At 43.4% G+C, this 13,140-nt stretch overlaps 2 protein-coding genes and 1 long non-coding RNA gene across 6 annotated transcripts in view; 2 read left to right on the top strand and 1 right to left on the bottom strand.

Moving 5' to 3' along the window:
• LIMA1 (LIM domain and actin binding 1) overlaps positions 1–1,525 on the top strand; it is a 42,836-nt gene extending 41,311 nt beyond the window's left edge. For all 3 annotated transcript variants that reach the window (XM_047067305.1, XM_047067304.1, XM_047067303.1), the window contains exon 9: positions 260–1,525. In XM_047067305.1, coding sequence (XP_046923261.1) covers positions 260–1,268 — 1,009 coding nt within the window. In that variant the 3' untranslated portion in view covers positions 1,269–1,525. The remainder of the gene's footprint in view (positions 1–259) is intronic.
• A 4,389-nt stretch (positions 1,526–5,914) lies between these two features.
• The window catches only part of CERS5 (ceramide synthase 5), a 32,646-nt gene continuing 25,420 nt past the window's right edge, over positions 5,915–13,140 (top strand). Inside the window, exon 1 of one of the 2 annotated variants that reach the window (XM_047065663.1) lies at positions 5,915–6,231. In XM_047065663.1, coding sequence (XP_046921619.1) covers positions 6,035–6,231 — 197 coding nt within the window. In that variant the 5' untranslated portion in view covers positions 5,915–6,034. The remainder of the gene's footprint in view (positions 6,232–13,140) is intronic. The other variant, XM_047065662.1, reaches the window with a different exon arrangement.
• The window catches only part of LOC124501462 (uncharacterized), a 27,488-nt gene continuing 24,550 nt past the window's right edge, over positions 10,203–13,140 (bottom strand). The window contains exon 2 of the long non-coding RNA XR_006959764.1: positions 10,203–10,678. This is a non-coding gene — a long non-coding RNA (uncharacterized LOC124501462). The remainder of the gene's footprint in view (positions 10,679–13,140) is intronic.

The raw sequence follows: 13,140 nt of genomic DNA, 5'->3' as shown, positions 1-13,140 counted from the left end.
TTTGAAAATAGGAAGATGTACCACATGAATGTCTTGTGAAGCTTTAGGCCTAGAAGTGAGCATGTTTTTTATAAGGGTAATAAAACAAACGTGCTTGAAAGGGAGGGGGTAAAGAATCCTAGGTGACTGATGTGCTTTTAAAGGTATTTTTCTCACTTAGCAACTTCTGAAAATACTGAAGTTGCCAAATTTCAGCCTGCTAGTATAAGTAAGAGTATATAGATACCTCAACGTTATGCTCTTTTTCTTTTAACAACAGTCTAGGAACATATGCATCTTTACATGGGAGAATCTACTGTAAGCCTCACTTCAATCAACTCTTTAAAGCTAAAGGCAACTATGATGAAGGCTTTGGACACAGACCACACAAGGATCTGTGGGCAAGCAAAAATGAAAGTGAAGGGACTTTGGAGAGACCAGCCCAGCTTCCAATTGCAGGGGAGACCCCTCAGAGCCCAGGGGTCGAAGATGCCCCCATTGCTAAGGTGGGTGTGCTTACAGCAAGTATGGAAGCCAAGGCATCCTCTCAGCCAGAGAAAGAAGACAAGCCAGCTGAAACCAAGAAGTTGAAGATAGCCTGGCCACCCCCCACTGAACTTGGTAGTTCAGGAAGTACCTTAGAGGAAGGAATCAAAGTATCCAAGCCCAAATGGCCTCCTGAGGATGAAATGAGCAAGCCTGAAGCTCCCGAGGATGTGGATCTGGATCTGAAGAAGCTAAGACGATCTTCTTCACTGAAGGAAAGAAGCCGTCCATTCACTGTGGCAGCTTCGTTTCGAACCACTTCAGTCAAGAGCCCCAAAATCCTATCCCCACCTATAAGGAAAGGCTGGAGCATGTCAGAGCAGAGTGAGGAGTTTATAGGAGGAATGGCAGCAGAAAGGAAACAAGTGGAAAATGCCAGTGCCTCCGAAAAGAATGGTAGTGTGGGAAAAACAACCAGGCAAAACAAAGAATCTAAAGGAGAGGAGGCAGGGAGGAGAAGTAAGGAAGATCATGGTTTCGAGATGGGGAGTGAGAATCTTATAGAAAATGGTGCAAGCTTAGATGAAAATGATAGAAACCTCAAAGAGCAGTCCCCACTAGAGCCCAAGTCTACAAATTGGTCCAGCTTTGCAGAAAGCACCTCCCCTAAAGAATTCACTACCCAGCATCAGAAATCCCAGGATGTGGGATTCTGGGAGGGAGAAGTAGTCAAAGAGCTGTCTGTGGAGGAACAGATAAAAAGAAATCGGTACTACGATGAGGATGAGGATGATGAGGAATGACAGACTGCAACGGTGCTGGGCCTTAAATCTGTGTTAGTGTTAGCAAGCCACTGCCCTTTATCAAAGCGATGCACCGTAAACAGGTGTCTTAGCATGAACTGTCATTTATGTGGAAACAGTTCTGGAGGAGTTCTTGCTTCAAAAAAATCCCATACTGCAGCTTAAGTGAACCAATTCTAAACGCTATAGATAATATTACTTCAGTCCTCTATTTTAGCAATGATGATATACATAAGTGCTTTAAGGTCTTATGGGGGCGGGGGGCGGGTATGCCAACTGATGTAGTTCAGACTCCACTGTATTCCCAAAAGGCAGTACAAAAATAGACGATTAGTAGCACATTGTCGCACTTCAACTATGGAATTAGGGAACGCACAGAAGGGGTTTAGGGACCTAAACATTATGACTGAACGCACTTTAGTATAAAGGGCACAGTTTGTATATTTTTAAATGAATACCAATTTATTTAGCATTCATCTGTTAAGAAATCAAATATGTAATCTTTAAAACATTTTTAGGTTAATTTTCTCACTCCGATATACATGGGGAATTTCTTGCTTTGCATCCCATTCTCTAAGCCACATCCTGAATTGGATTACTGAGATATAACACAACTGTTCTTTTGGGGCACTTTTTGAGCACATTTGGTGCTTGGAGAGATCCACTCTCTCTCAAATAAGCTCTGGTATTTGCCAATGAGTCTGACTACACCCCAAGTGATTGCTTTCTTCTTTGGTGGTATCTATGGGCTCATCATATACTGAAAACTACAATATTTTTATAAGATCTTTTGTACTGCTGTTTGCCATGTTGCATGTTAAAGCAAAGTGAGGAGTTTAAAGAAGGAATAACGGAAAAAACTGCCTTAACTCACTTGAGCTCAGACCCCCACGCCCTATATTCCACTTCTGATATCCCCTTTCTGGGACACTAGTTTTTTAAATACATACCAGCTCTGAAATGTATTGATTTTTATGGCAGACAGTATTCCCAGGGTGCAATTAAACCAATTATAGGCCTTTGTGTGTGTGTGTGGGGGGGGGGTTCTAGTAGTTAAGGCTTTGGAACATAAACTTGAGTACACTAGTTGTACATAATCGATATTCCAAATTGTATGTGGGGAGAGAGATGTTTTAAGCCATAGGCTTTCCTTTGTCCTGCATTTTTAGAGATTTAGCTCTAATATTTTTTAGAGATGTAAAATATTCTGCTTTCTTATAGTCTTGCTTAGTCTGAAACATTTTTATTCAATAAAGCTTTTAATTTACATCTAAACTTTTCAATGTTCCTTTTCCATTATTATTTTACATTATGACAGTGTCTCAAGACCTTTTACTTTAGCAGTCTGGGAAGAAAGGCACATGGGTCTGATGCATTTTAAGTGAAGAGAGGTGTTATGAATATATCTCCCCACTAGGTGGTGGCATTGGGTCGATCTTGGGCTTTGATCTTTCCTAAAAGAGGACAAATTTTTCTGAAAAATTGAGAGCAACTTGGCAAGAAACTTAGTGTGTACATTCAAAATGAGCTGTGTGTTTTAACAATTCAAACTCTGGTGGTGGTTTTTTATTGTTAATTGTACTCAACATTTAATAATTCACCTTGCAATTATGCCTAACATGCTAAAGGGAATTTCCAAATGTCTCTCCTTGAAAATGGATGTTTTCCACCCTGGGCAGAGGCATAGTTGGTTGTTTGATTTCCTTGCCTGTAGAGGCAACTGCCCCAATAGTTAAAACGCTTTTTGTTGTTGTTGTTGTTGTTGTTGTTGTTGTTAATGGAAGTGTGGGAGTGTGGATTTCCTTGGAGATAAACACACTTTTTGAGTCATCTGTTACATGTTCCAGGGTCTTGCCTGGTCTTCCAAATGGATGGCAGGGTACTACTTTCTGCTCTTGGTCCCATCACAGGCTGAAGTCCTTTAGAAAGTCCTGTTCACTGAACAGTTAATCCAGAAGCTCCTGATGACATTCATAAACTATCGAATCCTGGCTTGAGTTTAGCTGCCTTTACTGTATGACTCTGCTGCCCCAACCCATCCACATGGTACTCACTGAGCCTACTGATTTTATACAAAAAAGTCTGAGTACCTATGGCCAGTATTTATGGATATCAGTTGAGTATGTCACCATATATCAGGTATGCAGGGACTGAGATTAACCTTAGAAGAAATGTTTTCTTTGCCATTCAAAGACTAAGACAGATATATTATAGGGACAGAGAGTAGAAACAAGGACTAGCTCCATATCAATATAATAAAAGGTGGTTCTTATCAAGAGAATGACCAGGTAACACTAAACATCCTTAGAAAACAAAAGAACCTATAGCCAAAGTGTTTCTCTCAGCTTTCTGAATGAAGGCAACTTGTCTGGGCTTGGTAGGTCAGTGGTGGCAACAGGTCCTGTTGGTGAAGCAAGAAAAGGGGCCAGCTTGTAACCTGAGATGGTTAAGGAGACTCTTCATGACTACTACAGGACCAACTTAGTTCTACCAACTTGCTGGTTGAATCACTCCTGGACAAAGTGAAAGTGGCAGAAAGTTTACATTCATTACACATTTCCTTAACTATATATTTTCTCACACTCAAGATGTCGAGAAATGGTACAAATGTGTTTTGGGGGGGGGATAGACCTTGAGACCAAGATCGCTGTGTGCTTGGGCCCGCATGCCAAATTCTTTGTCCCCTGGGGCTCTGATTTGAATTCCCAGGAATCAGCGAGAGTTCACTTCTTGTTCACCCTTGTGGTGCCTGGGTGGTTCAGTTGGTTAAGCATCAGGTCATGATTTCACGCTTTATGGGTTTGTGCCCCTCATCAGGCTCTCTGCTGTCAGCACAGAGCCTGTTTCAGATCCTCTCTCTCTCTCTCTCTCTCTGCCTCTACCCTGCTTATACTTCCTCCCTCTCTCAAAAATAAGTAAACATTACTACTATACAATACAATACAATACAATACAATACAATACACCTTGAATATAGGGTGGTAGTTACCACTAAGCTATTGCTGGGTTTGGACAAACATGGCACCATGTAGTGGTTCTCAGACCAGCTGCAGTGGCATTGCCTATGAGTTTGTTAAAAATGAGAAATGCAAACTCATAGGCCCCACTCAGACTCCCCTCCTGAATCAGAAGCAGAATCTCTTTGCTAAAAGAAACCTTTTAGCAAACTCTCCATGTGGGAGATGGGACAAGCTAATATCTGGGCTGTGGTACCCTAAATTTGAGAACCTTTGAGCTAAAGCAAACCTAGTCTACTTAGGATGGCACACTTTTTTCTCCTGTTTCCTGTCCCCTTGAAACTCTAACTTCTGGTATAGGCATACCTTACTAGTTATAAAGTTACTTTATCTGTCCTTGAACAAGAGGTAGAGATTAATTTCTTTTAATCTTTTTTCAGATCATTCTAGTTAGCCTGTGGTAATTAACCTTGTAGCCAGGTTTGAACAGACAGCAACCAGAGGTCAGGAATCTCAGGCAGTTGAGGGACATTTTGAATTTAGCTTTCTGAAGGTTTGTCTGTGGCTCCCCTTCTTTTTTGTGTAGATCCACAAAAGAGTTAAATGTTTACTGTGCAAACCTAAAATTAAGGAGGTTTATAAGGGCTCAGTGTTTCAGAGTCTAAAGACTTTCTAGCTCAGAAGCCCTGCTCTACCACGATCCTATATAACTTTGGGCAAGCTGTTTGATCTCTATGGACCTCAGTTTACCCATCCATAAAATAGTAAATAAAACAATACCTACTTCATAGAATGATGGAGTTAAATACCTGGTGTAAAATGTTCAGTGCAGTACCTGGCACTTGGTGAGCCTCATTAAATATTCGCTATCATTTATTTTTCTTTTTCCTTTGTACTTTTCTTTGTATGATATCCTTTGGCTATTTTCCCATTTCCTTTTACCCATGAGAAAAATAAAAGGATTTTGAAAAGTTCATTTTAGGGGATAAAACAGTGAAAGGGAATTGAGATCATGGAAGGACTCGAAGGAAGGAAAAGGTTAGGAACAAAAAACGCTAGGGGTGGAAGGAAGAGCGGTTAGGGGGAACCATCCGAGATGGCGAGGTAGAACCATCCGAGATGGCGAGGTAGACCCCAATGAAAGCCTGCTCTGCTAGGAGCAGAGACGCAGGTCTGGACTGCCTGGCAGCGGGAACAGCCTTCGAGACTGCTGGGCTGAGAAAGAGGAGTGTCCCCTTAATGGAGCTAGGCCTGAAATAAGGGGTGTGGCCGTGGCTGGCAGAGAGGGAGAGAGAGAGAGAGAGAGAGAGAGAGAGGAGAGAGAGAGAAGAGAGAAGAGAGAAAAGAGAGAGAAGAGAGAGAGGAGAGAGAGAGAGAGGAGAGAGAGCGACAGGAGAGACAGAGGAGAGAGAGGAGAGAGAGAAAAGAGAGAGAGAGAGAGAGAGAGAGAGAGAAAGCGTGGCTGAAACTCACAGCAAAAATGGGCGGGACCAGAATTGAGGGCCTGCGGGGCAGGTGGAGGCGGGGCGGAGATGGGAGGGGCATGGCCCGGCGGGGGGCGGGGTCCCAAGGAGAGGCGGCCCTGGTGTCTGCAGCTGCGGTCCGGGAGGTGGGTGGGCGGGGAGGTGAGATGGGCGGTGAAGAGGCCCGGCCCCACGGAGGAGGCGGGCTGAGACGGGCCGGGGACCCGAAGGGGCCGGAAGGGGTGGCTGCCGGCTCGGCCCCGCCCCGGGTCCGCCTCCCCGCGGGTTCCGTTGGCTGTGGCGGCAGCTGAGGCTGTGGCGGCGGTGGCCGCGGGGCGGGCGTAAGATGGCGACAGCGGCGGCGGGAGCCCTGGGCCTGCTGTGGAGTTGGCTGTGGAGCGAACGCTTCTGGCTGCCCCAGAACGTGAGCTGGGCCGACCTTGAGGGGCCGGGCGACGGCTACGGCTACCCGCGGGCGCGACACATCCTCTCGGCATTCCCAGTGGCGGCGGGCATATTCTCCGTGCGGCTGCTCTTCGAGCGGTGAGAGCCCGCGAGCGAGTGGCGCGGAGGGTCGGGGCCGGGGCCGGGGCCGGGGCCGGGGAGCGGACCGGTGGAACCGGCTCGGGGCGGGGAGAGGCCGAGCACCGGAAGCAGAATTGGCGGGGAAGCCCGGAAGCAGGGGGCTGGGGGAGCCCGGGCTGCAGCGCGGGATGTTCGGAGGGTGGCGGAGGTGGTCGTGGAGCCTAGGTAAAGACAGTTTGGGGCGTGGACAGTGGAAGAACGAGAGTCTAGGGGAGGCCGGGCCCTTTCCCTTTTTAGATCCCGGAGGCCCTGGGAGTGGAGGGGGGGGCTTCTTCTGGGCCTGCTCCCAGCCTCCAGGGATCCTGCAGACAGGAAACAGGTTGAGTGTGTGAGCTGCGGCCGAGAACCCGAACACCCGAAGAGAGAAACAGGAAAGGGCCACAGGAACCAGAACTAGTTGGGGCTGTGGAAGCTGAACGGTTAACGTTAAGAGCCAACCTTTCCAAACGAAAGGAGCGGGTTTTTGGGAATCTGAGATTTGTGAGGACACTTATGAGAGTTGAGGGGAGCAGGGTTAGGCCCCAAGCCTTGCTTTGTCAGTTCATGGACATTTTTGTGCATGTGTAAATTTCCAAAAACTGCTACCAGAGCCCGCAAGAGAGTGGAAATCTGGTAGGGATAAGGCGTGGTGGAGCCTGGGGTTCCAAAGTCTAGAAAGGTGTCAGATTAGTTGCGGAACAGGCCTTAGAGGCCTGAGATGGAAGGAGGAGTGGTCATTTTGAAAGGAAGAGATCTGTAGGGCTTATCAGAGGAAAGCTGTATTGAGCTGGCTTCTAAGTGAGTTTAGCAGAATCACAGTTCTTTTTCTGACCGCGTGTTCTTGATAAAAGTGATTTCACTTTTCCTTAAGTGAGTAGTTGGTACCTACTGTCTAAGATGAAATGTTCACAGAGGACTTGATGTGGCGATTTTATACTGTGGGCTTACAGCTGTGGGTGATTTTGATCAAATCTACTCTGCAGAAAAGGAGACTTATTTCTTCATAGGTCTCAGGTAATGAGGATGCACTTTGACATCGTTTGTTCATTTGGCCCTTATCTGGAGCAGAAACGCCCTTTCTAGGACGGGAATATACTGCAAATAAAGAATCTATTACTCTCTGAAGAATTAGTTATTATGTGTTTTGGGTTACTTTTCAAAAGTGCCTACTACTTCTGACACAAAAATCTTTCACAAAATATTTCTTTTCTGTAGCCAGCTTGTCATTCATCCATTTGTTCATAGTGTTTGTGTATTGTTATCAAAGTGCTCTCCGTCAGACGTTCAGGTACAAAAATCAAGATGCTTTTAACTGAAGCAAATGAAACTGAAAGATCTGAATGCCTTTTCTGGGCCCTTGGGACCTTAGTGTTACAGTTTTTTAAGTATAGGCATTGTATTAAGTATTCCTGGGGTGGGAGTACAAACCACTTTTCCCTCTTAGGAATAACTTAGATCTGGGTACTCTCCACCTTGGCAGCTGTATATGAGGGCTGAAAAAAGAGAAAGACAGTGTAATGACTAAAAAGGAAAATACACCAATTTAAGACAAAAAATTTAATTGTCCTAGGAAAATATTCTCTGCTTTTTATATAAATGTATACCAATATGGAAGTTTATTCACGTTACTGATAAGAGGAAATAGCTTGTTTCTTATAAATACCCATTTTATATAAACTTGCATAGGGGCACCCCTGGGTGGCTCTCAGTTAAGCGTCTGACTTCGGCTTAGGTAGTGATCTCGTGGTTTGTGAGTTCCAGCCCTGCATCATGCTCACAATGATAGTACAGAGCCTGCTTGGGATTCTCTCTTTCCCCCCCTCTCTGCCCCTCCCCCACTTGCACGTGCATTCTCTCAAAATAATAAATAAACTAAAAAAAAACTGCATATATCTTCAGATTTCCAAAGAGTTCCCTCAGATGGCTGTGAAGACTTCTATATCCCTGGCGGAGCCACTGGAAAAGGATCCTTTACCTGTGGGAATTCTATCTGAATGTTTCTATGGTGCTCGGTGTCAGGGGAGCAGGGGAGGATGGGAATACTGAGCTGAAAGCATTCTAGTATGATATTCCTTGGCTAGTAAGGTCAGGCATCCTGTTCATCTCATGTATGATCTTGGGAAAGTTTAACCTTGGAGGCGGTCTTGCTATTTTGTTTCTTTTTATAAAACCTACTACCTTAGTTAGAAGTAGAATCGAGTGCTGGATTAGCAGTTCCTCTCTTGCTACACTGGTCTTCCATAAAGGTAGTAGAAGCCACTCTTAAGAGTATAGGAAAAGACGTATTAGAAATATTGGTACAGCTAAGTTGTTTTTCCTACTTTTCTCATTTCTCAAATCCCATCTAATTTGTTTCTAGAAGTGACTTGGTTTCTAGTAATCATAGACTGTGTGAGCTAGGACTTTATAGACAGTAAACTAGCCTGGAAACATCCTGCAGCTTTTCAGAGGTTTCATACTCACTGGAGGAGGAACTAGAACCAAGATCCAGATCATTTTCCCAAGCCCCGGGCTCTTTCCACTATATGGTGTAGCCATCTTTAACCTTTCCTCAAACCTCCTTTCAAGGATTAAGGTTTAAGCCACCTCTTCCTAGTATTCTAGGATTTGGAAAACAAATCCATGCTCATCTTATTCTTGGTTATTTAATGTGTTTGATTTGAAGATTGTATATTTTTTCAAATTTTTGTTTCAAATTGTTCTGTATATTTTAATGAGTCTTATATTATGTCCCTTGATAAATTATGTCCCTTGTGTTGTTTTAAGAATTTCCCAAAGAATAGGGGTGCCTGGCTGGCTCAGTCAGAAGAGCATGTGACTCCTGATCTCAGGGTCCTGAGTTTGAGCCTTAGGTTGGGTGTAGAGATTATAGAGATTACTAAATAAATTAAAAAAAAAAAAAATCTCCCAAAGAATAGAGTTTACAATTTGGTTTTACCTTCCCATCCTTCTCATCAACCATGCTGAGCATTTGTTTTTTAGTTCCCACATTCCCTGGAGAACCACAGCCTCCTCTGATAGGGATGACTTGAAAAGCCGCGGGGCCATAATAAGTAAAGTGTTTGTATCTAGCTATTTTGCTAAAGAACTGCGGATAGGAGATTGTTACTTACCAAATAATGGAGGCTGCCCTCTGTGGACCTCTGCTGAGTGGCTGTATTGTGGTGGCCTGTGCCTTGCAAAATGCCTCAGGTGTGGCCTGTGATCGGTAAATATTTATTGAATGTTTGAGGAGGGACCATCCTCATCTACATAGATGCCCAGAGGAGTAATCAGAATCTAGATCTCCAACCTGAAATGGATGTTTGGCTTGACTGAGAGAAATTCCTTTGTTTTGGTTGTTAAATTTCATCATATATTTGCATGTTGTGTACCTTTCTACAGCTTTTTTCTCTCTTTATCCCCTCTCCCCATACACATATTCACACTACTCTGTACCCTAACAAAACAGGGATAAGAAACTCTTCCATGTGTTTTTTTTTAAACTTCTTTTCATGTCATGTTCATGATAAAATTGTTTGAAATTTAATATCTAGTCACTTGAGCACTTGTTTCTTGGGATCAAGTAGAAGCTTGAGACACCATTGACACCATTAGAGCTGTATAGGCTCATTTATTTTGAATATGCTATTGCAATAGGAGCTCTGTATTGCCAGAAGAAAATTATTTTGTGAATTATTCAGGAGATAGATTAGAGCTCTCTCTGCTACTCATTCATTATTCCAATCCCCTCTTCTCTCTTGTTACTTCCAAAGCAACCTCACTGGGGTGTGCAAAGAGCCTTCTCAATACCATTCTCTGTCATAGGAGACTGAACAGATTCACTTGCTAGCCTGTCATGTAACTGGTAACAAAAGTAGTGACTCTTGTGTGCACGTTTCTCAGCCACTCATTTCATCTTCCTCTCGTAAGCCTTGCTACCTCTGCTACGTACTTTTTTTTTTTTTTTCTTGTTTTCCCCCATTTCCCCTAAATGGAGGAAGAACTTTTTTCCTCTCCCTGACAGGCCTGCTGCCTTCCTCCCTGATCCATGTCAAGTGACTGCATTGTGACCCAGTATCAGTGGGTCTTCCAGACGGGTTAGAAAGGCTTTGGGAAGAATGGACATAGCTGCTGACTAGGCTGTGAGGGAAACTGCCCATTCCATTGCATCTCTAAAGGTATTCTGTTGGGCGTTATTGAATTGTAAATCACAGAATTAAATCAGGTTTGCAGATCCAGCAGGGCAAGATTGAAAAAGATACTCACGTGGCCCTGCCCTTGTCTAAGAATCCACCTCTTCATTAGCTCCAGATGGTCAGAAGCCTTATGTGCCCCTCCTCTTGCTGGGGAAACTTCTTTCCCCAACCCTTTCTGTGCAGTGGGTGTTGATGCTCTGCAGAAAACTGAATACTGTCATGCCTGAGGTCAGGTTCCTGGCTTATCCCTGGAGACAATATATTCAGCACAGCAAAGAAACATGTCAGATATTTTTGCTTTAGCCACTTCCTGATTCAGAAAACTAGGGTCTCCTAGATGGGTAAAGAAGAAATTAAGAGGAGGCAGCAAGTGAAATCTGCACCTTTTTTTTTTTAATTAAAAAAATTTTTTTAATGTTTATTTATTCTTGAGAGAGAGTGAGGGCAAGCGGGGGAGGGGCAGAGAGCGAGGGAGACAAAGAATCCAAAGCAGTCTCCAGGCTCTGAGCTGTCATCACAGAGTCCAACATGGGCCTTGGAACTCACGAACTGTGAGATCATGACCTGAGCCGAAGTTGGACACTTAACTAACGCTTACCCAACTGAGCCACCCAGGCACCCCCGCACCCTTCTTACGGAGCGGCAAGGGAGATAAACCTATTTTGGCTTCCTTTCCAGAGGTATTTTTAGGCAGATAAAAGCTGCCCTTCACTGAGTTTTGGACTCTGCTTGAACCCACTCCTACCTTATCTTTGGGGAAGTTAATTGAAATGTTACTGCAAAAGGAGCTAACCATAATCACTTCTAACTTAAAAAAAAAAAAATCTGAAACGAGTTTTCCTAGAAACAAAGGCATTTTTCCTAGATATGAAGAATTCTCTAAAACTGTGCTGTTCAGTGCAGTAGCCACTAGCTACTATAGTAGCTACTTGCTTTTGGGGATTTCAAATGTCACTAGTCCAAATGTGCTGTGTTAGATACGTTCGAAGTGTAACACACACCAGATTTTAAAGACAGTGCAGGGGGAAAAAAAAAAGAATGTAATATATCTCATTTTTAACATTGATTACAAGGAAATAACTATTTTTTAATTTATTTTTTAAGTTTATTTATTTTGAGAGAGAGAGCAGGAGAGGGGGAGAGAGAGAATCCCAAGCAGGCTCCCTGCTGTCAGCACAGAGCCCAACGACAGGCTTGATCACACAGACTGTGAAATCATGACCTGCGCTGAGATCAAGAGTCAGACATTTAACTGACTGAGCCATCCACCGTGCCTCAACATTGATTACATATTGATGTGATATTTTGGATATATCTGTTTAACCAAAGTATATTATCAGAATTAACTTTACCTGTTTCTTTTTTCCTTTTCTGAATGTGGCTATTAGAAATTTTAAAATTAGGGGTGCCTGGGTGGCTCAGTCGGTTAAGCATCTGACTTGGGCTCAGGTCAGGATCTCAACAGTTCCTTCCTGAGTTCCAGCCCCATGTAGGGCTCTGTGCTGACAGCTCGGAGCCTGGAGCCTGCCTCAGATTCTGTTTCCCGTTCTCTCTGCCCCTCCCCTGCTCATTCTCTCTCTCTCTCTCTCTCTCTCTCTCTCTCTCTCAAGAATAAATAAACATTAAAAAATAATAAGAAGAAAGAAAAGGAAAATTTTAAATTAATGTGGCCTGCATTATATTTCTGTTGAATAGTGCTGATGGGAGTAATTCAAACAAGTATTTATAACTGAAAATAATTTTATTAAAAAAATTTTTTTTAATGTTTATTTTTGAGAGAGAGAGAGAGAGAGAGGGAGTATGAGCATGAGCATGAGCGGGGGAGGGACAGAGAGAGGAGGAAACACAGAATCCGAAGCAGGCTGAGCCGAAGTCGGACGCTTAACCGACTGAGCCACCCAGGCGCCCCTGAAAAGAATTTTAATATAAATTCACATTTGATTTATTTTTTTTAGGACCAGAAGGGTGATCAGTCCTAAGTATATCAGACCATGCTTTTATTTTTTAATTTTTTTTTCTGACCATGCTTTGAACAAATCTTTCTAAAAGTTGTGGCAAAAATGGGGTTTTTTAAATATAAATCATTTTCCGAATGATTTATGTGACTAGTTATAGTCTATTTTGAGTAATACTGAGTGATTGACAGTGCCTTCCAGCCAGGCATTGCTCTGTAATTTTACTTTTCTGCATATATCTTCTTAGTCGAGTAGTTCATGATCTGTAAACAAACAAGTTTGTCAAGAAGTTAAATGTATGTGGAGTGCTGCACAGCCCTGATAAGACATTGGGAATAATCACAGTATTTTGGGGCGCCTGGGTGGCTCAGTTGGTTAAGCATCTGACTTTTGGTTTTGGCTAAGGTCATGAAGTCACAATTCAGGAGTTTGAGCACCACCTTGGGCTCTGCACTGATGGTGTGGAGCCTGCTTGGGATTCTCTGTCTCCCTTTCTGCCTGCTCGCGCTCTCTCTCTCTCTCTCTAAGTAAATAATAAACATTTAAAAAAAATCACAGTATTCTATCTCTTCTCAAAATTATGGTGCTTTGTTTGTTTTTTAAGTTTATTTATTTATTTTGAGAACACACAGGGAAGGGGAGAGACAGAGAGGGAAAGAGAGAGAATCCCTAGCAGGTTCCACACCAACACAGAGCCTTATGCGGGGCTCAAACTTACAAACCATGAGATCATGATGTGAGCCGAAACCAAGAGT

The sequence above is a fragment of the Lynx rufus genome, unplaced genomic scaffold, assembly GCF_022079265.1.
Source record: "Lynx rufus isolate CCGP_SWC_20201006 ecotype Redwood Valley unplaced genomic scaffold, mLynRuf1.p SCAF_7, whole genome shotgun sequence".
Taxonomy (NCBI): Eukaryota; Metazoa; Chordata; class Mammalia; order Carnivora; family Felidae; genus Lynx; species Lynx rufus.
The sequence above is the reverse complement of the archived record's forward strand: the minus strand, read 5'-3'. Positions and strand labels throughout refer to the sequence as shown.